Genomic DNA, 25668 nt, shown 5'->3' on the forward strand with positions numbered 1-25668 from the left:
TCTGCCCTCCCCACAAAATTCCTTCCTTGCCTGGAGTCCCCTCCACGCTTCCCCACCACCCCGCCCCAGCTTACCTGTAGTTCCCGCACGGGGCAGCCACCTGCTCCCAGGCCAGAAGCCCCAGCTGGGGGGGCAGGGCCAGGTGGGCCCCATTGTTGTTGGAGCCCACTGGGCTTCCCCTGGGTCCTACTGCCCTTGGTTCCTGTCATTTTTTGCAGGACCCAAGGGCAGAGAAATATTAATTTTCTACATTTTTTAGGGGCCCTGCAGGCCAGATAGAATAGCCTCACAGGCCACATCTGGCCCACTGGCCATATTTTGACCACCCCTGGTGTAGACGGTCTTACCCCTAACTAGCCCAAGCAGTGAATCTCAGAACTTACGGCAAAAGCTAAAGGGTCAGTTCCTTATGCCTTTGCAGTGCTGAGCATTATAGTCATTCCCTATCCTGTGTCATGTCCTGGCCCCTCTCCCTCCACATAATGAGCCCTTGATCCCTGCAGATACTTACAGACCTGGGGGAGCTCTGCCTGCCTGGTGCTGGATGCTAGCGGGGTGTTTGAAGCAGGCCTGTTCCTTTGCACTGCGTTGTCTTAGGCAAACACATGCTTGTTGGCCTATTGAGTGTGCGGGAGATGAGGAGGATTTCCATAGCAGATCTGTATTCCAAGGCAGAGGCCCTGGAGGTAAAGCCCTTGACAGGGCTTGAAACCTTGCAGCTTGAGAACAGACCTGCCTCTCTCCTTGCAGCCCCAGATGTTTATTTTTCAGCATCAAGCATCTTGCTTGCAAAGTCCAGGGCCCCTGTGAGGCTTCACATGTACTCCACTCCACTTTTGCTGAACTTACAACAGTGTGTCTGAGCTGGTTACCTTCTCTGAAACTAGCCCTGCTCCCCTGGAGTTGAGTTTAGAGGCATGCCATGTGCAGTGAGCTACCTGCAGCCTGTGAGACCAGCACCACCCTAAAGTGTTGGTGAGTGCGGAGGGGTCCCAAGAGCACCTATTTAACAAGAGTCGCAGGCCACCTTGTCTGCTCCTGGCATCCCACAGAAATATCCAGGTGGTGGGGGTTAGGAACTGCTCTTGTGCATCCCAGGGGCTGTGCCGTGTGCTCTGCCCTCCTAGAACAACAAGGTGCTGGGGGGCAGGGAGAGATCTGATGGCACCAGTGCAAGGAAAGTGGCTCTGTGCCTGGTGGAACCGGTCTGTTTGGGACAGGGCCTGTGTCTAGGTTAATGTAACAGCAACCGTGTGACAGATTCATTACCTGGGTGCAACAGTTTCCAGTCCCAGCCCCCCTATGCTGCCAGGAACGTCACATCAGGCTGGCCACACGTCCAAGGTAGCTTGATGCTGCATTCAGAATTGCCAGTCAGGGGAGGAGGAGAGCTAGTTCTACCTGACTTCCTCATTCTTTTATCCTCTTCCCTCACTAGACTGCCAGCTCTAAAACAAAGCTTCAAGCAAGGCTGGGAGCTAGAACGGACACTTCCTCCAAAACCGTATGTGTGGTTTTCTCTCCCAAGCATTTTGCTCCATGCTGTGTGTGTACGGGAGGCGCATGGCCCTTTGCCCAAGAAACATATGGTCCCATATTCTTAGGCAGTGTGGCTTGTACACCTATAGTACATAAGTGTTTCAATGCACGTACAGGTGAGGAGGAGCTCAACAAAAATCAGTGCCATGCCATGTGATCCTAGGGAGAAGAAAAGTCAGCTCCAGAGTCCTGGAGCTGAGTAGAGAAATAGAATCTACTTTCCTCTTCAGCTTCCATAATGGAAAGGATCCTAAGTCTCCTGTTCTGGAAAGCTGGTCTGTAGTTACTTTCTGCTCCATTTAAGTTTCCTCCAGGTGATTTGTACTAATCAGGGTTGATAAAAATCAACAATTCGTTTAAAAAAAAATTAAAATTGGATTTTTTTTAATTTAAATCAGATTTTTTTTATTTAATCATTTTTTTTTGTTAAGATGCTTTTAAAAAATAAACCTATATAAAGATAGTTTTAAGTTAAGGGCAATGTTAGAGCTCAATGATGTCATCATGGAATTGGGATTATAACTTCTAATTGTATACTATATGAGACAATATATTCATGTAACCTTTTTAGAAAAAATTCTAAATAATTCACAACAGGCCATGGACTATATTAGAGGCCCAGTCTTATGGGGTTCCCAGAAGTTCCTCTGTAAGTTAGTAACGATTAAAGAAAGCCATGCTACCCAGTGGGACTCAGTGCTCAGTCTAGAAGATCCCATTAAACATCTCTGTGATGCTTAGCTTCAGTTCTCAATCTGTAGATTTGTCTCCAGAGATAGCATCCTTGTTAACAGCAGTACATGGAGATGAGAGATAACAGACCTGATTGCCTACCCATCAGCCCTGTCGTCTCTGCAGGTTTGTCAGAGTCAAGCCCTTACCTCTCTCTAAAATTGCAGTTTCAAGATGTTAGATGAATAGAGGATTGTTGGGGGTGGAGTGGTTCTGGGCAAGGAGGAGTCATCTAAAGATAAATGCAAGGAGGGAGGGGCAGTAGAAACAAAAGAGAAACATGTTGAGCAGACTATTGCAGAAGTGTTGAGGGATACGTTTCTGAGTATAGCCTCTCCCTTGATTTGAGATCTAGTGAGGGAATGGTATAGTAGAAGGGAAAACCTATCATGGCAGTGGGCTTCCCAGGCCATAAGAAACCCTGTTTGGGAATATTTTAATGAAAGTTATATCAAACAACAAGAATGCACTTTCTGTAGAAAACAGTGTTTAAATCAAGGCTTCCTGATTAGTGATTTAAATTGTGATTTAAATCATGATTAAATTGATTTGATTTAAATCAAATCAATCCTGGTGCTAATAGGTCTTCTGCCAGTCCTCAAATCCTGCAGACATGCTTACTGGCTGGAATGCCTTCCAGGGAAATGTTAGCCAGTGTGCGACAAGCCTGCACACCCAAAGTGGGGAGGGGTGTGCTTTCCTGCCATCCTTTCTCGTTGAGAATGAGCCAAAATGTTGTGGTGCCAGCAGGGATCATGGTCAGGTGGGGCAGGCCCTCTTTGGGCTTGTGCCTGGAGCTGCACTCCTGGGCAGACATGGACAGTTTGCTGGGGTCAAACCCCTGGGTGGACACAACAGGTTTGTTTGATTATGTGCATGGGAAGCCTGAGGCTTAGCCATTGCGTTCCCAGCAACAGGTGGCTGTGGGTGGCACTGAGAGAGAGGGAGATGGCAAGAGGCCATCCCATCGAGTCTGCAGGCTGAAACACACACAGCGTCTGTTTCAAGGGCACAGGAATCCTCCTGTAAGCTGTGCTCTGAGTCCCACCAGATGGGCACCATCCTCCCCCCTCCTTGTTCTAACATCTCGTTCTTGAGAGTCTTCTCTCATGCCTGTTTGTTGGCATAGAGCAAATCTCCTGTCTGTTCCTGTGCCAAAGCTGAGCTCTTCCTGCTGCATCAGTATGCATCCACTACTCCCAGGACACCCCTGGGCAGGGGTGGGGTGGTAGGTGGGGGAGACAGGTTTAGTGAAGCCCTTGCCTTGTCTGGCTTCTGTCCTAGCTATGAGGGTTGCCTGCCTTTGATCTTCTTCCCACACATCCACTCCTTGTGGGTGATGCTTCATAGAGAAGGTCTGAATCCATCAGCCTCCTTCAGGCTGGGAAGGAACAGGCCATAATCAGAGTAGGATCAGCTGATCTCAGGGAAAGAAATGGCAGTATTTATTCACTAGGCACAGGTGGACCGGGGAACAGTAGTGGGGCCCAGGGACCAATGAAGAGAGGCTGCTTTTGCTGAACTGGCTGTTTTGCACATGGGCCCTGTGAAGGGTGCTGATGAGAAGGTCTGGGGAGCCTGCTCTTTTCTTGGTATCTCCTTCCCCACTGCCCTCTAGCAAACTCAGTTGAGGCTTAGCATCTCTTATTCAGAGAGCTCCCTGATGTTTACCTGATTTTCCCCAGCTAATGCACAGTGAGTCATAGGCTTGATCCTACCCCACCCTGACTTCAACTTGCTGAGCTAATCAGTTACTAGTAGGAGGTTTGTGGATGAAAAACACTAGGCACACACTCCATGGTGTCCATGTGGGGCACATCACTTCTGGGCTGTGTCCCACCTGATGTACCCCCAGTAGGAGGCAGAGAGGAGGAGTCCTCTCAGTTTCCTTCCAAACTCTATGACCACAAAGAATGCCCTCTGGTATTGAAACTGATGCTTCCCTACTTCCACTTACATCTCTTGGTAGTTGGCACAAACCATAGCAAGGTGTGCCAGTCCAGACTATGGTCTACATTACTTTTCTTTGCTAGTCTTTCTCCATGCTGGTACAAAGGGATTGTTCAAAAGAGGCCTCACCTGTCCAGGTAAAATATGTCCCAGTTCATAGCACAGACTATGCTTGCATTTGCTTCAGATGACAACAGCAGAGTCTCACTCCCAGCCCTGCATCAGAATGTGAGCTTTTGAAGTGCTTTCAAAACACATTGCCAGTTAATACTAATGCAGATCGGCTGCTATACCTGACATGCATCTATCTTATTCAAAAAGGTATTGAGGTAACCCTGGGAATTGCAGAAGGCTTAACTTAGGTAGTTCCAGTATTAAAAGGTTGCTAAAATACTTTAGTTATGGACTAACCAGTCCAGCTTCTGCAAAGAAAAAATCATGCTTCCTTAATCTATTGGAATGTGATGAATGGGTCTGCAAAACAGCAGATAATGGAGAGCTAGACAGCCTAATTTATGTGGATGTTTGAAAAGCCCTTGATAAAATCTCTCACAAAGGGCTTTTAAGGCAACTGGTGGGAGGGGCAGTGGAGGGGGAAAGTAAAGTTCTGTCATGGATCAAATACTGGCTAAGTGACCAGAAACAAAGAGTAGAAACAAATGACCAATTTTCAATGTAGCCAAAACCAAAGACAGGTATGCTGAGGTTCTGTCCTCTAGTGGAACTTATTTTAAGAGGGTTTATTAATGATCTGGGACAGATGATGACCAGTCAGGTAGTGAAATCTGCAAACAATACAGAATTATTTAAGTTAGTTGAGGTTGCAGGGAAGGTCTGAGTATAACACTAAACTGGGTGAATGAGCAACTTGATGGTAGGTGAAATTCAGCATGGAAAAGTGCAAGGTAAAGGCCGCGAGGAGTAATTTGCTCTTCTCAGGCACCGCTGGGTTCTAAATTAACTGTAACTACTCAAGGAGTGACTTGTGCAATGCTATGGACTGTTTGATGAGCAACACAATGTTCAGAAAAGCAAGGCTGTTCAAATGTGTGAGAAACAGCGTAGAGGGAAATAGCAAAAATGTTATAATGCCACTCTATAAATTGGAGCAGCTGTCTTATTAGAGGAACTAGGACTATGTAGCTGAGAGAGAGGACAAATCTGTTGGGTCATCATAAAGGTAAATAAAATAATAGGTGCTCTGTGGAGGGCCAATGTAGTCTCTCCCAGAACACAAGTACAAGGAAAATTGCAAGGCAATAAGTTGAAAACCAGTACTTCAGTGTAATTAACCCATGAAACTCACTGCCACAAGAAGTCGAAACCAAGAACTCTAGAAAGATTCAGGAAAGGTTTTGGCATTGTTGTTCTTAATGAAGCCTTCTAGAGTTGCACTAGAGTGGATAAAAGAGAAGAGACAGGAAATGTCCTGCTTCAGGCTATGCCAGCCGCTGCCTGATGTGGTTAAAGAGTAACTTACTCTATCAGTGAATTCTAGATGGGCATCTGACAGGGACAGCTATTTCTAGAGAGGATGCTAAATTAGGCAGGCAGAGGGTAAACCAGAGTGGCACTTTCTATGTTCTAATTCAGGAGTGTCAAAGATACAGTCCTTGGAGATGTGTCATGTGGCCTGTGGGGCTAGAAATTTGGTGGTAGCTGCTGTGGCTTGCCCCACCACTCATCTTGCCACCATATTTCTGACCCACAGGCAGCCCTATGGGCCACATCTAAAGTGTAGCACCTTGTCACCTGGCTGTGGGTCAGAAATTTGATGGCCGCATGAGTGGTGTCTGCTGTGGCTCAAGGAGCCAGGCAACTAATCAGGGTGGAGAAAAATCAATTTTAAAAAAATTAAAAAGCAGGTTTTTTTATTTAAATCAGATTTTTTTTAAATTTAATCGTATCTTTTTATTTTTTAAGATGCTTTTTTTAAAAAAAAGCTATATAAAGATAGTTTTAATTTAAAATATGTTGGAGCTCAAAGAGATCATTGTGGAAGAGGGATTATAACTTTTAATTATATACTATTTGAGACAATATATACATGTAACCTTTTTAGAAAAGTTTTATAAATATGTCACAACAGGCCACGAACAATATATTAACGCTATATTAGGGGCCCAATCTTATGAGGTTTCCAGAGGCTCTTCTATAGATTAGTAAAGATTAAAGAAAACCACTCTACCTGATGGGACTCAGTGCTCAGTCTGGAAGATCCTATTAAGCATCTCTGTGATGCTTAGTTTCAGTTCTCAAACTGTGGATTTGTCTCCAGAGATAACATCCTTGTTAACAGCAGTACATGGAGATGAGAGATAACAGACCTGATTCCCTACCCATCAGCCCTGTCTCTCTGCAAGTTTGTGTCATAGAGTCAAGCCCTTACCTCTCTCTAAAATAGCAAAGTTTCAAGATGTTATATGAATAGAGGATTGTTGGGGGTGGAGTAGATCTGGGCAAGGAGGTGAAGTCTGGAGATAAATGCAAGGAGGGAGGGGCAGTAGAAACAAAACAGAAACATTTTGAGAAGTCTTGAGGGATAAGTGTCTGTGTATAGCCTCTCCATTGATTTGAGATCTAGTGAGGGAATGGTATGGCACGTTTGAGATCTAGTGAGGGAATGGTATGGAAAATCTACAGTGGCAGCAGGCTTCCCAGGTCATAAAAGAGACCCCATTTGGGAATATTTTAATGGAAGTTTATATCACAGAACAAGAATGCACTTTCTGTAGAAAACAAGGATTAAATCAAGGCTTCCTGGCCAGTGATTTTTAAACCACGATTTAAATCAATTTAATTTAATCTCTTTAACAGATTCTTTGCTTCCATTTTTCTGAGCAGGGACCGGGTCACACCCCCACCCCCACCCCCCAAAGGGATTCTGGATGGACCCAAGGGAGGCGCAGCCAGGCCCAGGGTCAGTGAGAACCTAGTCAGGGAACTTCTGGAGGGACTAAATGTGTTCAGATCAGCAGGTCCTGATGACCTCCACCCCAGAGCGCTTAGAGAACTGGCAGAGGTCATTGCAGGACCCCTGGCACAGCTTTACAAGCACTTCTGGTGCTCTGGTGAGGTGCACGATGACTGGAAAAGGGCCAGTGTGGTCCCCATTTTCAAAAAAGGGAGGAAAGAGGACCTGGGAAACTATAGGCCTGTTAGTCTTACCTCGGTCCTGGGGAAGTTCTTTGAGAAAATTAGCCAGGAACACATCTGCGAGAGGCCAGCCAGGGGAGTTTTTGCTTGGGGATAATCAACACGGGTTCGTTAGAGGCAGGTCCTGTCAGACCAACCTGGTGGCCTTCTATGACCAGGTCACAAAAGCCTTGGACACAGCTGTCACGGTGGACGTAGTCTTCCTGGACTTTAGGAAGGCCTTTGACACTGTCTCTCACCCCATCCTCATTAAAAAATTAGGCATCTGTGGTGTCGATGTGACCTATCTGACTGTGTAGACAAATTGATTGAAGGGCCACACCCAGATAGTGGTGGTGGACAGGTTATTTTCAACCTGGAGGGATGTAGGCAGTGAGGCTCCCCAGGGCTCGATCCTTGGGACTGCACTGTTCAATATCTTCATCAGCAGTTTGGACGAGGAGGTGAAAAGCACCTTGTTCAAGTTCGCAGATGACACTAATATGTGGGGAGAAGTGGGCATGCTAGAAGAGAGGGACAGGCTACAACTAGATCTCGACAGGTTACAGAGGTGGGCAGATGAGAACAGGATGGGTTTCAATACGGACAAGTGCAAGGTGATGCACCTGGGGAGGAAGAACCAGCACCATACCTACAGGCTGGGGAACTCCCTTCTCGGCAGCGCAGAGGCAGAAAAGGATCTTGGAATCACTGTTGAGTCCAAAATGAATATGGGCCGGCAGTGTGGGGACGCAGTCAGGAAGGCCAACCGCTCCTTGTCATGCATCCACAGATGCATCTCAGGCAGGTCCAAGGAGATGATCCTCCCCCTCTATGCAGCACTGGTCAGGCTGCAGCTGGAGTACTGCGTCCAGTTCTGAGTGCCGCACTTCAGGAAGGATGTGGATAACATGGAGCGGGTCCAGAGGAGGGTCACTCGCATGATCAGGGGGCAGCAGGGCAGGCCCTATGAGGAGAGGCTACAGGACCTGAACCTGTTCAGCCTCCACAAAAGAAGGTGGAGAGGGGATCTGGTGGCTGCCTATAAATTTGCCAAGGGGGACCAGCAGGCATTGGGAGAGTCCCAGTTCCCCCAAGCACTACTGGGAGTAACAAGGAACAACAGCCATACGTTGACTGAGAGTAGATTCAGGCTAGATATCAGGAGGCACTACTTCACTCTCAGGGTGGCTAGGAGCTGGAACCAACTTCCAAGGAAAGTAGTGATTGCCCCTACCCTGGGGGTCTTCAAAAGGAGGCTAGACAGCCACCTAGCTGGGGTCATTTGACCCCAGCATCCTTTCCTGCTCATGGCAGGGGGTCGGACTAGATGATCAGCTTAGGTCCCTTCTGACCCTACCAACTATGAAACTGATTTAAATCAGATCCACTCTGCAATTAATGTTGCCATGGCTTGTTCCACTGCTCTGTTTCTGCCCCCACACGCAACATGATATAGTCCCAAATGACCGAATGAGTTGCCATCCCTGTTCTAACTCATCTCGTGCAGGTGCTATGGAAGACCTTTTATGCTTTTATTGGTCATTTATGATGTGGTGGGGGCTCAATGGAACAGGTGCCCCAAAAGTGAAAGCCTCCATATATCACTGCAAGATTTTTCCAGTCACTCTCCAATTTCTCCAGCTTTTGGAGCCTGTCTGACTTGCAGGTTTCAGTCCCCTGCCCACACCAGTTCATTTCCCTCTAGAATTAGATAGGGACATCACCATGACCTGATATTATTAGGGATTCAAGCTAGACTCTGCACCTCCTTTTCTTGGGAGCCACGTGGGATTGCTTGGCAGGTCTGTAAGCCAGTAGATCTGCCAGCATGTTTCTTAATTGGCTTTTAGCCTGACCACCAGTACACCTTTGCAACTGCCCTGTCTATCACTAGCAGCTGGAAGTGCAGAGCCCAGCTTCAGGAAGCCCTGCTTGGACACCTGGAGTGAGCCTGCAATAGGCTGGGCTGCACAGGTAACATGCCTGGGAGTCCTTGGCCTCGATCCTTGGGCACACCTGGCTGCTGGGTGCACTGAGCTAAACCCTCTGGCTCCTGATCCTTCCTGCCATCATGGCCTTTTGTTGTCCGGGCTGTAGCTAATCAGCTAAAATAGCAGCCATTCAGTCCTGCTCCCCGGCTGAGTTAAGAGAGTCTAATTAGTGTGCAGCTGCACGTGGTATGTGGAGAGGTGGGGGGTGAGTCTTGGGAGAAACTCTCGATGTGCCCAATCAGCACTGAGCTATAAAGAAACACAGGCTTGAGAGAAACTTCCTAGACCAAAAGCCCCATCCCCTGCTATGTCAGGCAGCCATGTCCAAGCATCCTGTTCGTTAACTGATCGAGCTCCGTCATAGAATTAGTTAGGGGGAATGAGGAACAACCATCCTGGGAAAACTGCTTCAGAACTATATTGCATTGGTAATGAGAAACTTCCTGTTGCTATTGTACAACTTGCTATTTTCCTGTTTGGGCGTATTACTGGCCAGTTTGTTGTCACATGGTTATATGCCAACTTTGTCCAACAGTGTAAATGGTTCTTGATCTGTTGGTGTATGTACATAGATCAGTCATCTCCCCTCCCAGCCTCTGTTGTGCTCTGCTAAATGGGCCAAGTGCTTTTCAGGTATTGGTGCTGCACCATTATCAAGGCTGGTGGATCAGGTGGGCAGAACTTGTTTCTCAGCCATAGCCAATGTGGATGCATCCTTTGTCTCCTTTCTGAAACTTAGCACCATGTCTGCAGGATGTGTGGCCTCTACAGCTCCTCGTGATCCCCTGCTGTTAGGCATGGGATGAATTCAGGCACATGTGCACATACCGCCTTTGGCTTTTTCTGCTCTCTTCTGACCAGGCACAACTCCCATCCGCATCTGTGACCAAAGATGGACTAGCTCAGGGGTAGGCAAAATGTGGCCCCTGGACCAGTTGCAGCCCACCATGCCATTCTATCCAGCCCCCTAAAAAAATTAGAAAATTAATATTTATTTGCCCCGGTGACCTGTCATGCCACCCTCGATGGCTTGCCAAAACTCAGTGAGTGGCCCTCCACCCAAAATAATTCCCCACACCTGGACTAGCTGCATTGTCAGTTCTGATCCACAGACCAGCTACAGCAGACAGACATGGCAAGCTTTCCGCAAACACTGTTCCCTGCCTTTGCTGTGCCCCAGCTATATGTGGGAGAGACCTTTCTCTAGAGCAGCGCTGGATCCCCCTGGCCCATTCCATATGATGAGTTACTGCTGGCTGTGGTAATGTTTTGTGTGGGGAAGGAAAGAGACTAGTCTTTCAATCTGGGGTTGGGTTAAATGGCTAATCTCTGGCAATTGCTGTCCCTCTGAGGGGTTAAGGGAGACCTGCTCACTTATTCCTGACAGCACTTTTCTCTGGCCCTCCATCCCATCTAGTTTTAAGAGTCCATTGTACTGAGGTCCCAGCCCTTCCCCTGGGTTTTTCTTGTCCCCTGCCTTCCTGGATCTTCATCAGAAAAGCCATTCCTGACTCCCAGTCTCTCTCCCTGTCATCTCACTCCATCATTTCTTGGTGATCCCTGTCTCCCTGCTGTTCCTCTCTGCATCCAAAGCTCTGCATTTCGAGCAGATTGATCCCAGTTTCCCCTTTAGTTGCTCTCTAAGGCCCTGTTCCAGAACCCACTGAAAGCTCCCCACCCCCACACACACCCATGGATGTAGTGGGTACAAACTCCCTATCCCCCCCCCACATTGTCCATCTCCTGCTGTCAGCACCTTGCTCAGGGCTGATGGTAGTGTCCTAGGCCAGGTTTGGCAAGCTCTGCATCCAGCGGAGCCTCTGGAGCAGGCTTTTGTGTAAGCAGTCCCATGGGCCCTTGGGTAATCGTGTTGTGCTGTTCAGGTTCGGGCCCCTGTGTAATGTGCTGCCCACTTTCCTTATCCCTCCTCCCTCCTGCTGCATTTCCCAGCTCTCTCCCTTGTCACTGAGTATCTGCTTCTCGTTCATTTTTCCAGGGTGAATAAGCTTGGCTGGGTCTTGGGCTAATAGCTAACTTGTATTGCCATGGCTTAGCCATGCTGTCCTCCAAGCCCCCTCACTCCTCTGGCACTGGCAGGCCCTCTGCACCCGATAGTCTGGGAATTTAATTGAATGTGCTGTTTGGCTTGTCCTCCATCTCAGCTGCGCTGTTCAGAAATCCCCTGTCTTCTACTGGTCCTGTTGGACACCCCCAGTGGGTTGCTACACCACTGTTTGTCATGGTCCTTTGTTTACAGTCCTTCAGCCAGTTCTTAAACACGTGACTGTGTCTCAGCTGAGCCAAGAGGCATTCATTTTGCAAGCAAAAGCTCCTGGGACAGCAGCCTATCTTCCTTCCAACAACTGCTGTGCTGTACTGCTTTTAGCTTGCTTGAGCTAGAAGGAGCAGTGTTGGCCATTGTAGGGGCCCTCTTTCCTGATAGTTCGCAATGAATGACCCCCACCCCTCAGCTGTGTGAGTGGATCCTGAATGCAGGGTCCTGCTTCCTTGCATTCCTTAAAGATTAACCTTTGTTATTAGAAGATAGGGTGTTAACACCAGTTTTGTGGCGCTGGTTGTATTTATCTGTGCTCCACAAGGCAGTTGTGTTGATCCAGTAGGGTTCAGCCCTTCTGGACGATCCAAGGGATGCTTGCTTCATGTTTCACTTGCTGCTATCCTGTATTTGGCTTAGAGTTCCTGGCTGCAGTAAAACAGCATCTGTGTTCCCTCCAGAAGTGGCTGACTGACTGGAGCAGTGTCCTCATGAGTGGGACGAACATGTGTTGGTCAGCATGGTACCTAGACTCCTGGCGGCCCTGCACAAACTTTAATATCGGGCCCCCCTTCACCAGAGATAATGATAATGATAATTTTAAAATTACCATTTTGGGGCCCCCTTTCTGTCTGGGCCCCAGGCGGCTGCCCAGTTTGCCCATGCCTGTGTCCAGCCCTGGTGCTGATTTGTGAAGCCAGTGGGGGCAAGAGGGACAGCAGAAACCTGCTGCCTGCATTGATTGTCCTCATCTGCTGCCACCTTCAGCAGCTGGTTTTTGTCTTCTCTCCCTAAAGCAACTGTATTTATCTCTTATGGCTCATCCCTTATAGACCATCCTAATGACACTCACTTCATGTTTTTATCACTGCTGCTGCAAGTAAGCCACTAAACATTTCCCACAGAGGTGCTTCCATCTCAGTGGAGAAATGCCTGTCTGTCTGTCTCTAAGCAGTGATGCTGCCTCCTCTTCCTGGTTGTAGCACTGTCCAGGACTCCCTTGTAAGGTTTCCAATTAAATTAAGAATCCCAAGCTCTTCTCTGCCTCTTCCATAGCTGCATCATGTCTTGCCTAAAGTCTTTCTACAGCTGAACTCAGCTGCGATCACAGTTACAGGCAGCATCAAAACTGGGGGCGGGAAATAAAAACCCAGAGGGGGATGGACTCAGCCTACTGAGGGGCTGGAAGGGAGTGGAGCTGGGAGAACTGGGGAAGGCAAGCAGTGAGAGGGGAGAATCAGCCTAATAACTGTGAAGATCTGCATGCAGGGAGAGGAAATTGGAGAATGTAACGCAGCAGCAGCAGCAGTCCTGTGGCATCCAAGTGAGTTCATTTCCATTGCCATGACTTAACAGAGGTTTTTCCTGTAACCGAGCACTCAAGCAGCAGAGGGGGAAGGGAGCTGAAGCAATCCAACTGCTTCAGCTGCTCTAAGGAGAGGGAGTCAATCCAACTGCTTCAGCTGCTCTAAGGAGAGGGAGTATGAGAGGGAGAGGTGCTTTCCAGGGCTGCATCACAAGAAAACACTGGACAGGCCCTGCTGCAGCTGCTCTGTCCAGCAGCTGCATGGTAGTTCCTACAGGGCTGGAAGCTGGAGTACCCCACCTCCTGCTTCAACACTCTGGCTCTTCCTGGCTCTGCAAATGTGAGCACCAGCCATGCATTTAGCCTCCTCCATCAGGGGTGAGGGCAGTAGTGGGGTGCTGTGTAGTACAAGCACCAGCTGTTCTGGTGAAGCTGGAGCTGAGTGAAGGATGGTTTCCAGTGCTCCTCAGCTGCTGCCTCCTCTTGATAACCAGGCAGTGGAGGATCCAACTGGTGTGTTTCTAACTGGTCCTTTTTTTCTCCTTCCCCAGGTAAGACGATGAAGCAGTAGAGATGCTTCCCTTCCTGTTTGCCACCTTTGGCTCGGCAGGAGCCACCTGCAAATCCTGTAACAATGGCACCCAGGATTACTGCTACAGTGCCCGCATCCGCAGTACGGTGCTGCAGGGGCTGCCGTTTGGTGGCGTGCCTACCGTTCTCGCCCTTGACTTCATGTGCTTCCTTGTAAGTCCTCTCCACTGTTGTTCACATGGGGCTAGGGTTGCGGGGGAGGGGGAAGGATGGGGGTAGCATAGCTTTAGGGGCTAGGAACATGTACTGACAAACAGGGCTCCTGGGATGTATTCCTAAGCCTGGGAAGAGGAGAATAGGCTAGTGACTAGGGCTTGGGGCAGATGGGGCTCAGGATATCCAAGCCCAGTTCCCATCCCACGGTAAGGAGTGCCATCTGATGGTTAGCACTGGGACTCTTAGGTTCCATTCTCAGCTTTGCTGCTGGCTTGCTGTGTGGTGCTGGGTAGGATATAGGCATCACAGCCATTTAGTCTTCCAGTTTTCCTGGCAGGCCTGGGCAAACCAGACTTGGATTCAGGTCCTTTATGGCCTTGGACTTGTGCCAAGTGTCCTGCAGCTCCAGTTAATGGCATGCTCAAGAGTGACCCAAATGTGGCAGAACGAAAATGGTGAGGTGAGCCATAGAAGTTGGAAATGGCTTGAAGTGAGGCTGACCACGAGGCTAAGACATGCCCTCATTGGATCCCAAATCCCCAGGGTGCTCAAACACTACTGCATTTCTCCCCCTTGGATCCTGGCTTCCCAGAGGTGTGGTGGTGTCCTGTAGCCAGAAGGGCCAAATTCTACAGGAGCAAGCCAACCCCAGTTCCTGCTGCTTCCTTTGTCCCCCACTGTTCCTTCCCTGGGGCAAGTAGAGACAAATGGCAATTGGGAAAAGGCATCACCCACAGAAGGGGCCTGGCCTCACAGTTTTCCTTTATATTGTTGCAGGCATTGTTGTTTGTCTTTTCAATCTTGCGTAAAGTGGCATGGGACTATGGACGTTTGGCCCTGGTGACTGATGCTGACAGGTAAGGTTGAGACAGCGGGACAAGGAAGATGAGGGGAGCAAGATGATAAACCTTCTAACTGTGCACCCAGATGGCAGTGAGGACAGGGTCAAAGTGGTGTTCAGGCCAGTCAGACCCCCGTAAATCCCAGAAACAAAGGAGGTCCCTGCAGCCCAGCTTGCTAACCCTTTGCTGTTCCACCTACAGCCCCACACAGAAGCAAGCCTGGCAGCTTTTTGGCTCTAGAGTTGCAATACATTATTTATGGGTCCTACAGCTACAGAGTGAGCTGTGCACTGTGCCTTGCAAACTCTCCAAGGTGTGATTAGCTCCCTGTCCTGTGGAAGCAGAAGTGGCTAAGCAAGGGTCAGCAGACAAAGGACTAGAGAAAAGTTATGAGAAGGGGAAGGTCTGTGACCAGAACAGCTTTGCTAGTCATGCAATGGGAAGTGCCTTTGTGACTTTGATGACTGACATATTGCTCAGTTTACCTGGGAATCAGGCACTGAGTTTTCAAATAACTTCTTACACAGCTTGGTCACAGTATTAGGTCTGAGGAAGGAAATGCAGGCAAGTGTGGATGGCTCCAAAGTGGGGCTCTGAGTCCTATGAGTCTAGAGCATGGATGCAAGGGAGTTGTTGATGGCAGGTGCAGTCACTGAAGGAAGAGTGGTATGTGTCATCTTAATCTGAAAATATTTAGCTTGGCTTAGACAAAGTATGGCTGCATGGAATGACTACCTGCTGAAAGACTGAGCATGGTACTGTGAAGACAAAGAGCGAGAGAGAGAGTGTCTGTCTGTCTGTCTGTCTCTGTCTGTCTGTCTGTCTGTCTGTCTGTCTGTCTGTCTGTCTGTCTGTCTGTCTGTCTGTCTGTCTGTCTGTCTGTCTGTCTGTCTGTCTGTCTGTCTGTCTGTCTGTCTGTCTGTCTGTCTGTCTGTCTGTCTGTCTGTGTACAGTGGGGAGGGCAGTGTCTATCAATCGCTAAGTTTGACTTTCGTTGTTGAAATGGAAGAGTATGCGTGTCCTTTTACTTTACAGCCAGAGCAGGGAGCTAGCTCCACAGTGAGCCAGGGAAAAAGGCAGTATGACTCTGGGCAATGTTGCTTTCGTTATTCTAATGAAATCCCTTGTTTAACATCCCAGCTAGCAGACAATCTCTGATGTTTTCTCCCTTACACTAAAGTCACCCGCTGCTTAGCTCCTTCCTAGAGGGTCTTTATAAAGGCTTCCCTGTTTTCTCTAGGCTTCTACACCCTCTAGTAAAAGAGGGTCCCTTCCCATATGCTAATTCCATTGTGGAGTGGAATGTGGATTTACACACTCAGCTTTGCTCTCCATAGCAATGAGCTACTGGGCTTACTTGTGTTTCACTGTTCTTTGTTGGATGAGTTGAGTGTAGATGTAGCCAAGCTAACTCAGGGACCCAAAGCAGTATTGCAGCATCAGCACAGAGTACTGTATCAGAGCAACTAGACTGCTTTTAGTCCTTATGCTCATTGAGAGCTAACTTGGGTGTGTTTACATGGTGCTGCAGTAGGCATACCAAGTTGCTAGGGTTTGGACTGAACTGAAGCACTCCTTCCTCTGGCCTGACTCCATGAGGCTTGGGGAGAGCTGAATTCTCTGGTATGTTCCAATCCTCATGAGCCTGCTTCTGACCTCCTGATACCACACAACAGAGGGAATCACTGAGAGTCATTTACCTTTAATGCTGAACAAGGGACTAGATTAAAAGCAGATAAAAAAATTGCAGCTCTGTCTATGCCTCTTTTTCCTTACCTGAATGGGTGCGGTGAGTTGTGGGCCTTGCTGGCGCAAGAAAAAATCGTGCCAAGAGAAGGGAGGGGAGTCATCATGTACAATTCAGCTTGGGAGACATGGGATTGTTCCATTAGAAAGAAACTAATCTGAATTTGGACCTTGAGATGAATGGGAGAGCAGCATCTGGTTGCCAGCATGGGGTAGTAGGCCCAGGACCAGCATACACAGCAGATCATGTGTACTGGCACTGGCACTTGCTGCACTAGCCTCCCTTGCAGTCATGGGGTAGCAAGATGAGGGGCCTCCAAGCAGGGAGGGGTGTCTGCCCCCAGGGTGAAGCAGAATGCCTGTGCCTCTGAGGCAAGGAGTTGACCTCCACTTCTTCCGTCACATCTCAGGGCTTCTAGTCTCCACTCCAGGGCCCAGTCATCAAGATGAGTGTTTTTAGGAAGAAGGTCTCTCATTCTTTCACCCTCTCATAGCATACCCACAAATGAATTACAGTGGCTGAACACTGCTGCTGATGCACTAAGATTTTACTTGTGTCAGGGGTTGTGAGAAATGTGGGCTCCCAGTAAGAAAGGGGCTGCCAGTTTGAAAACAGTCAGCAGTCACAGGCCTAAACCATGCTGCCTGTCCCCTCCTCCTCCAACAACCAGTCTGCTCATTGTCAGAGCTGGCTCCTCCAATATGTATGTTCCCAATAGACTTCCCAGGTCATCAGGGTTAGCATCCATCTCCTTCCCTGGGCATAGCAAGGGAGAGGCAGTTTCTCTCTAAATCTGCTTTACCCCTTTGAGAACTATGCAAGCCTTGAATCTCCTTGCATGGCCTCTGCTTCCCCCAGGAAAATTGGTCCATCACCCCAGTGCCCAAACCCCTGACACGAACCTTTCCTTCCAGTTTTGTTTCCCAGACCTGCAGTCATGAGTGCCCTGCCTTCATGTACCTTAACTGGGATCATGTGCTAGCATCTCATAGTTTATCAAGGCTTGGGTTTCCCCTCTGTACTTTGTCACGGTATGGATTTCACCCCTGCCCTCAGGCTTGTATAGGCTGCTGCCTTTGGCAGTCCCTGTTTGCAAGTCATGGTGTTGTGCCTGGGTGCTGTGGTCTGTATGAAGAACTGCAGCTGATGTGGAAATGCCAATGCTTTTTTTTTCCCTTCACAACCAGAGCACTGTTGTTATAAGCAGGGATCTTAGTTTTCCCTAATAAAAAATTGCAAATTCTCTGATTAAAACCTAAGAATCCGTGATTAAAATGAAAGGCCACTATAGATAGGTAAGTAGGAAGGAAGGTATCAGTTGACCACAGTGTTTTAAAGCAATTTGGAGGCCTACCAGTGCTTCAGTCACTATAATAAAATAAGTGCTAAATACCTGTAAATTTTGGTATTCGACTTTGGGGTTTTTATCATGGAAAATCAGAGCTCCCTCTGCCCCCCCTCACTCACAGAACACAGGTCCAGGCCCCTCACTCCCAAGCCACAGTTCTCCAGCCCTGCTGGTGCCCCTCATTCACCTCTCACAAGCCCCCCCACAAGGCAGGTCTTGAGACCAGACCATTGCTTCACACATGCCCTAAGCCTTGATAGCAGGGCCATTTATGTGGGCTTGTAAGTGTTGGTGCAGAGTGGGGAGGGTGATTCTGGAGTCTTTGCACATAGCTGCAGTCCCCATGGGCTAAAGGAGAGATGCATCTTCTTGGCTGAGAGGTCTGGAGTTTGAGCACCTTGGGTGCTAGAGGAGAGACCGGGGTGGGGGTGGGGGCGGGCAGTGAGTGTTAGGGGGATCCAAGGGAAAGGGAGGGTTTTGTCAGGCCAGGTGAGCAGTGTTCCCAGCCTTCTGTTAGGCTCTTATCCCCACCCCTGGGATGAAGCAGAGGTGGCTGGGCTGCTGCTTCCCTAGAAAATACTTTGGATCTCAAGTGAAGTGAAGCATCTTCATGCTGGTAGCTATGGGTGCGGATGTTGAAGCCCAGGCCTTGGGGGGATCACGACAGGCATCCCAAAGGAGGTGGTTGATCTAAGCCCACAAGCATTGTGTTTCCTGCACTGATGTCTGAACTGTGGAGGAAAAGGATTGTCCTGCCATCCCCGTTACACCAGCACATTTTAAGGCAGCAATTCAAACATTTTGCCCAGCTAGTGATTTGCTGCCAGGACACCCTCCATACAGGTCAGACTGTTGGGTTTTTTTCCTGTGCCTAAAATATTTGGGCTGAGGGTTTCCTACATCACCTCTGATCCTTGATAGGGGCAGTGAGTGTTCCTTTTCCATTCCCCCAGATAACCTTAGGGAGCTGATACAGAGACCTAAGGTTAGAGTTTGCTTCTAAAATGTATGAGGAGGAAGAGGGGGGCTAAGAGGACTTACAGGAGAGAGCCTCTCCTCAGTCCCTAATCAGGAGACTAAGAGAAGAGTCAGAGCCTTCATCACAAGGGGAAAAGAATTTCTCGAAATGAACGTATAGGGCCAGTTTCCCTAGCAGTGGTGGAATAGGAAAGTTACTGGCTTGGGTCTTCACACACTTAGTGTGCGTGGGCCATGATCCGCCTCCATGGACATGGGGGGGAGGGGGGGAAGTGTGATGAGAGGAAGGTAGTATGGCAGCACCCTAGGCCCAAATGGCAGTTCCTGTAGGTTGCTGGACAGCAGCTTCCCTGCTGTCAAGGTCCTCAGCCCTCCCTCCTGCACCAAAATTATTTGGTCTGTTCCTCATTTTGTGGAGGAGGGGCATTGTGGCATGTAAAACATTCCCACTGTCTGTGTAATCACATGCGCTGCTCTAAGATGTTGAAGAGGGGTGGGAGGAGGGAAGAGCCAGGCAGGATGCACCAGCTGACTTTGCTCCCTGCAGAGTCAATGGGGTTTGCTCTCAGTAGAAGCAGGATTTGGCCCTAGGCCTTTGTCTCCAGGACAGGTGGAGCTGCTTCTCCTAAAGCGTCTTCTGTCTTAATGTAACATGCAGCAAAGGGGGATCTGTCCCTGTCTGTCAGCATGCTGGCCAGACACCAGCGCTGTCAGGGAGACCTGAGTGTATAAGAATAGCTCAACCAAAAGATCAAATGAGGAAAGACAGGAAGCTGAACTAGGAGAGCTTTTCTTACTTGGCACTGCAGGGTCCTGGCCTTGCCTGTCCAGGCTGTCCTGCCTGTCCAGGTCCTACAGGAGCTGACTCAACTTGTGTGCTGCTGCTCTTGCTCCACCTCAGAGAGCACAGCTCCTGAAGGTCATTCAGCATCTTCCCTTTCTTCAAGAGCTGCTATAGGGGGCATCCTGCCCAGCAAGAAGGACCCCACATCCTCCTCAGAAAACACCCCCACATCCTGGCTGCTGGGCTCCAGGTCCCTGACAATGGGGCAGTAGGAGTGGAAAGTAGGAGTGCAGTAGGGAAGGAGGAATGAGGTAGTAAGAGTGGGTAATGCTTTCTGCCAGATTTGCACACCATAACTTGGGAATCTGATGTGGGATAGGACTGAGAGACTGTAGAGGTCCATGCCAAAGTGCTGTGTGCATGTCTTGCATCATCTTTCTGCTCAAGAGAAACACTGCATTTGTTGGTTTGGAATTTTACAGACACGCGTGATGTCCAGGGAAGCAGTGCAGAGTCCTTTGCAAAATCCCAAACTTACACGTGTACACACACACTCTTCCCATCGAGTTTGCAGCTCCAAGACTACGACCCCTTCATGTGAGAGCCCCAGCTGCACTGCAGAGCTAATGGAAGTGCATTATTAACTGAGTTGGCTCCAAAGGTGCATGTCAGATTTTGCAGGCAAAAATGAAAGGGCCCCTGCCTTAGGGCACTTGCAGCCTAGTGCAAAACAGAGCTGTGAAAAGAGGGGTTTTTTGCCTTTTATTTTCTTCCTTTTGTCTGCTGGTGGACAGGCTTCTCCTCAGGATGGCAAGGAGCTGCCTGGTGCGGTGTCCTCTTAGACAGAGGAGGCTCCCTGCGTGTGCCTGACAGTTCCCATGGTTGTAACCCTCCCTTTTTCTGTTTTTTTTGCTCCCAGGCGGCGGGACTGGCAGACAGAGCGAGAGGAGCGGGAATAGTACGTTGTTGGTTTTTTTTCAGGGTGTTTTTTCTTTTACCTCTCTCTCTCTCTCTCTCTCCTTCCCTGTCATTCTCTCCTGCCTTTTCTTTTGCAGTTTTTAGTCTTGCTTCTGGACTAATCTGAGTAGCTGGGAGTTAGGGCTTAGGGTCTGTGTTTCAGTTGTTGCAGGCTCATCCCTTTCTTCCATATGCCACATCTGAAGGAGCCCCATCCCTTGCCTTCTCCTTCCCAGATACCCAACCCTGTCCTCTGAAGGAGGGTCCCCCCAAGGAGCAGCCTGCCCTGCGATGCTGGAGGCTGCCACAGCATTAACCGTGCCTTACTCCAAAGCTTGTGTGTTTGCAGAAACCAGGACAAGGGACACCTCTGTTCATCCCATCCCCCACCTCCCAAAGCCTGATTGCTTCCCACCCTGCTCACCCCTCCTCTGTACATCTGTGGATGGCAGTGCTGAGGGGCTTCTCTCGAAGCCCTTGACTCAGACTACAGTTCATTGCCACCACACAGTTGGGGCGGGAAAGGAAAGGGGCTTTTCCCATCCCCATTTTCAGGGGCACAGGAGCCAGAAGTCTGGTTCTGCCCCTCCAGAAGGAGCAGCTGTGAATACAGGTTGCCCTCTGACTCCACAGGCGTCCCTTATTGTGCCTTCTCTTAAGCAAGGCCTTTTCCTCATGCCAATCAATTCAGCTGTGCTACCGGGCCAGCGAGGGGTGGGTGGGGTTGTGTGGAGCAAAGCAAGAGCTGCTCTCCTAGTCCTTGGGTCTTCTTAGATACCTAGTTTTGGAGAGGGCCTGGTAGGTCAGGGGTGCAGTTATTGGAGTTTGCTCCCTACTATCCCCTGAGGTGGCCAGCCTGCTATGGGGGGCAGGGCCTCTTCCCCTTCCCCATGCACTCCAAACCTAGCAGTTGTGCCAGGGGATGGCACTGTCTTTGTCTTCCCTAAGCTCATAATCCGGCATCAGCCAGTGTTGCAGGCATGTGCTTCCTGGTAGAGCTATGGAAGGCACCATCCAGTACCTTGGCCTGACACTGCCTGTTGCAAAACCCCAGCAGCGACTGCTGGCCCAGATAGATCCTGGGCACACACATGTACCTCCTGCTTCCCAGCAGGGAAAACATCCTTACACATTTTGACTACTTTTTTTTCCAAAACATGCACTCTGCCCTGTCCCCACCCTAGAGAGCGGTGATCTATTTGATCACCTGATCTTGTTTGCGCTACTCTGCCTGGCCAGACAGCCAGCGCTGCGTGGGAGGGGACCAGCTCTCACTGCAGAGCACAAAACACGCCCAGGGCCCGGCACAGAATCTCTTTGGGGAGGCAGTACCAGTCCTCTGAGTCCTGCTCACCCCTTCCTTCTCTCTTGTTCCCCCCTCTTCCCCCTCCTGCCCTGGCAAGGATCCTCTCTCTGCTGCCTAGGGGGATCTCACAGCCTGAGCCATGATATGCTTTGTTTTGATGGCTACTAGCTAACAACTGCTGGAGCTGAGCAAGGAAAACCCAGATTGAATCTATCTTCTCCCCACCCTTACCCCAGGGCTGGCAGCAGCTCTCCTTCCCAGCTATGTCTCCATGCAGGGTTGCGTTGGTGTGTTGTGCACATGGGTATGGAGAAACCTGCAAGGGCCGCAGCTGGTCTGCTGGCCACCGAGGCCTGATGTTCGCAGCCTGAGACCCAGGGCATGGTTCCCTGCACAGCATCACTCCCAACTAGCACAGGTGGCACCCTCATCTTAGGGAAGTGCTGGCTTGCTTGTGGATTCACCTGTCTGTTTGTGTCCTTGTTCTTCCTGCTGTCCAGACCCATGCCAGCCATCCCCTGTGCAAGCTGGAGCAGAGGATGGCTCTGTTTCATGGGCAGGGAGGAAGGCAGCAGGCCAGGCCCCAGCCCTCAGGTAGAAGAGGTGCTGTCCCACATACTGCCCACACTGCTGCCGCCTGCTTGGCTCAGCCGCCAACCTGGGCCTAATCTGCCTGGCAACACGTTGCCCAGGAGCTCCCCCTTGTGGATCCTGTGCACGTTTATTTCCCCGTGCCCGAGGCCCAGACTCCATGGCGAGTGAGTCATAGTTGCGCAGGCACTGCGTCCCACAGGGTGGGCCTGACAGGTCTCATCCTGACCCGCTTGCAGGGACCAGGGCAGGATCACAGCCTCGAGCACATTTTGCTCATGCTTTGCTCAGTCTTGCTTTAAGGGGCCTGGCTGCAGGGGCTTCTGGCATCCCTGGGTACAGTGTTCACAGGAAGGGGCATATGAGAGCCATTCTGCATCCTCCTTCCTGTAATGGTGCAGTGCTGCTTCCAGGCATGTCCCCAGTGACTGCCTCCCCTTCTTGGCATTAACACTTGGCCTGGGGCTCCAGACTGGCCATCTCCCACTCCCCTCACATCACCACCACCCTCTTTTGTGTTGAGTCTGGCCAGTGAGGTTTGATTTCTGCTCTTTTCTGTAAGTGGATCCCTCCAACACTGCTCTCCTCCGAACAGTTTTGGTCTGTGTTGTCTGACTGGAAAAGAAAGGTCCCGGGATACAGCATAGCTACCCAACTGCAGAGCTGCAGGGATTGCTGCTAATCCCTCTCTGCTCCAGGACAGAAGGCTTCTGGGACTGAAGGGGCTTCAGGCTTAACTCAGGGTCTCCCCTGATTTGTACAGGGAGGGGACTCTCCCCTCCTTCCCTTAGTGAGTGGCACATATGCACCTTCAGCCGCAGGCTTCTTTCTGCTGCTCCTCTCATTTTCCTCTCCATGTCCTCCTTGATCTTCTTTAATTGCCTTTTGCTTGTGTCCTCTCTTCCCTGGCAGCAGCAGGGAGAGTGGTGGGGAGATCAGGCCCCTCTGCAGGAGCTGCCCTGTTCTTCTCTAGTCCTCTGCCAGGATGCTTGTGGGGCAGCCTGGGCCCTCCCAGTTCCCTTCCTCTCTTTCCCTTTTCTGGAGAGTCATTAATGAGGACCAGTTGCCTCTCCTCTTCTGGCTCCTTTTGTGCTTGCTTCTCAGTCCCTGTTTGGGCTTCTGACCTCCCTTGGGCTCCTCTCCAACTAGTCCTGTCATCATCTAGCACCCCTAATGGGGGCCAAGTTTTCCTATTTCCAGTCTTCCTGCCTGCCTTCCGTTCATCCATCCTTCTGCCTAAGGTGTCAGCCTCCCATTACCACTTGTTTCCCATCACTTCTCAAGGTCTCTCTTAACTCTTTCAGCTGCTCCTTTGCCACACAGTGCCTGTCATGGTCCAGAACAGCAGCTCAGTCTCCTACGAGGCAGCCTGGCCTGCTTCAGTAGCAAGTTCTGTCTTGTGAGCTCACTGCCACAGGCTCTACTTCTTGCTGCAGGATTAGGCTTGAGCATCTCAGCTTCCATTAAATGCAGTCCCTGACTGTTGCCAAGATAACACGAACCAAGTGTAGCCAATCCACGGGTGCCTGCCTGAGTTTACAGAGAACCTGAAAGAATAGCTATAATGAGATGAACTTCCTTGTTCATCCAGCTGGGATATTAACCCTGAAACATAGTGAAGACAGCATAAATGTGAGCACTGTTCACCATTTCATTGCTGATTTTACAGAAACATCCAGCTGACATGCTTAACCTACAATCTCAGGCTGCTCCTTCCCTCTCACCAAGTCTGGAAGCAGTTGTCTTCTGTTAGCTCCCAAAACCTCTAGGTTTCCCCCTTTTAACTGAGGTTCGGTTCCATTTTTCACCCCAGAGCCCTCCAGCACAGTGACAATTAGAGACGATATAAAATATCCAAGTGAACAACCCAACCTGTTGCACTGCCCCATTCTCCATCTCCAGAGTCATTCTGAAGTCGCTTCAAAATCTGCCACAGCCGTGTGCTGTGGGATGCAGGGAACAGGCTACAGAAGTATGGTCTGGCTTGCTGAAGGTCATGTGGGGCCTTCTCTATAACTCAACTCTTCAGAGAGGTCTCTTCTGCAGTTGAGTTTCACAGGCCTCCCCACTCTTCACTGTCCAAGTATCCTACTGTCCAGTTTCTCCCTCAGGCAGTTGCTTGCTCCCTTTCCTGCCTAATCAGACATTTATTTTTTCACTCACTGCTTTCAGCACCCCCAGCTTCCCCAGGAGCTAGCCTCCCTGGGCTCAAGAGGGGGAGTAATGTCTCCTTCTGATGGAAATACTCTGCAGTAATAACCCCAGGCTTGGCCCAAAGCCTCCCAAATGGTAGGGCACCTATTGCTTTCCATTGGCTTTGGAGCAGTCTTGGAGCTAAACCCCAGGGGACCAGGTCTGAGACTGAGAGCCTTCTGTGCACTCCAACCCCGCAGCCTCCACTGCTATGATACAGCTATGAGAGAACTAGTTGGCTTGTGCCATGCAAGTGAATGACACCCCAAGTGACCCACAGGAAACATGGTTTGGTTAGTATACCCCCACCTCCCCAGTATGTTCCACCATGTAGCTTCGTTCGCTGAGGGGAAATTGCTAATACACAGCACTCAGTGTCTTGGCCTCCACCATCCTCATCCTCTGCAGGGAGTAGTTGCCTCCTCCCCCTCTATTGCTCTCTGCCTTCCAGCCCAGAGCAGTTCCCCAGTCTCTGCCCCCACACCCTGTTTTGCTTTGGTTTCCCCTCGTGGGAATTGAGGATTTTCCACCTGCCCCTGAAGCACAGACTGTGCTGAAGTTTATGGAGCAAATTATGCCAAGCCTGCCTCCAGGGAGCTCAGCCAGTCCTCTCTGGCTTTCCCAGCGAAAATTAGGGACAAGCTGCTGCTTCCACTGGGCACTACCCAACTGCACTCTGAGCAGCTTGCAGGCTGTGATAGCAGTACAAAGGCTGAGGATAAGGGGTTGGGGAATTAGGTCGGGATAGTCCACATATGGCCCCTGAGGTACCCAGCTCTCCTCCTTAATGAGAAAAGTGATGTCTACAGAAACTACGTGTCCCAGGATGCAATCCGACCTGTCTAGCCAGTCTTTGGTCACCTTGAGAAGGATGTGTGAGAAATGTTGCTGTTCTCTCCAGAATGGTAGATGTGCCCCCTAGCCGCTAAGCCAGCCAGAGACTGAATACTAGAGGTGCCTCCATACACTCCTGCCTGTTCATATGCTTGACCCTCACTTGCTCATAGAAAGGAAAACAGGGTCAAGCAGTTAGAACAGGTCTGGGGGGCAGGTCACCTGGGTCCTGTTCCTGGCTTGGCCACGCTTGCCTCTACGTCATCTTGAACAAGTCCCCTCCTCTCTCTGTGACTCCATTTTCCTTTGGAAGAATGGAGCTGATAACATTGCCAGCTAAATCCCTTGAATGAAATGCATGAAGGAAAATGTCATGATATATTTGCAAAACTGTGTACAGCACTATAATA

At 49.8% G+C, this 25668-nt stretch overlaps 1 protein-coding gene across 5 annotated transcripts in view; it reads left to right on the plus strand.

Moving 5' to 3' along the window:
- TMEM63B (transmembrane protein 63B) overlaps positions 1-25668 on the plus strand; it is a 91367-nt gene that overhangs the window by 40195 nt on the left and 25504 nt on the right. For 3 of the 5 annotated variants that reach the window (XM_090046255.1, XM_090046248.1, XM_090046269.1), the window contains exons 2-4: positions 13483-13675; positions 14456-14535; positions 20297-20335. In XM_090046255.1, coding sequence (XP_089902381.1) covers positions 13505-13675; positions 14456-14535; positions 20297-20335 — 290 coding nt within the window. In that variant the 5' untranslated portion in view covers positions 13483-13504. Of the gene's footprint in view, positions 1-1487; positions 1505-13482; positions 13676-14455; positions 14536-20296; positions 20336-25668 lie in introns of those variants that run through there. The other 2 variants (XM_090046263.1, XM_090046277.1) reach the window with 2 other exon arrangements.

The sequence above is a fragment of the Crocodylus siamensis genome, chromosome 1 (genome assembly GCF_052110815.1).
Source record: "Crocodylus siamensis isolate JL-2025a chromosome 1, ASM5211081v1, whole genome shotgun sequence".
Classification (NCBI taxonomy): Eukaryota; Metazoa; Chordata; order Crocodylia; family Crocodylidae; genus Crocodylus; species Crocodylus siamensis.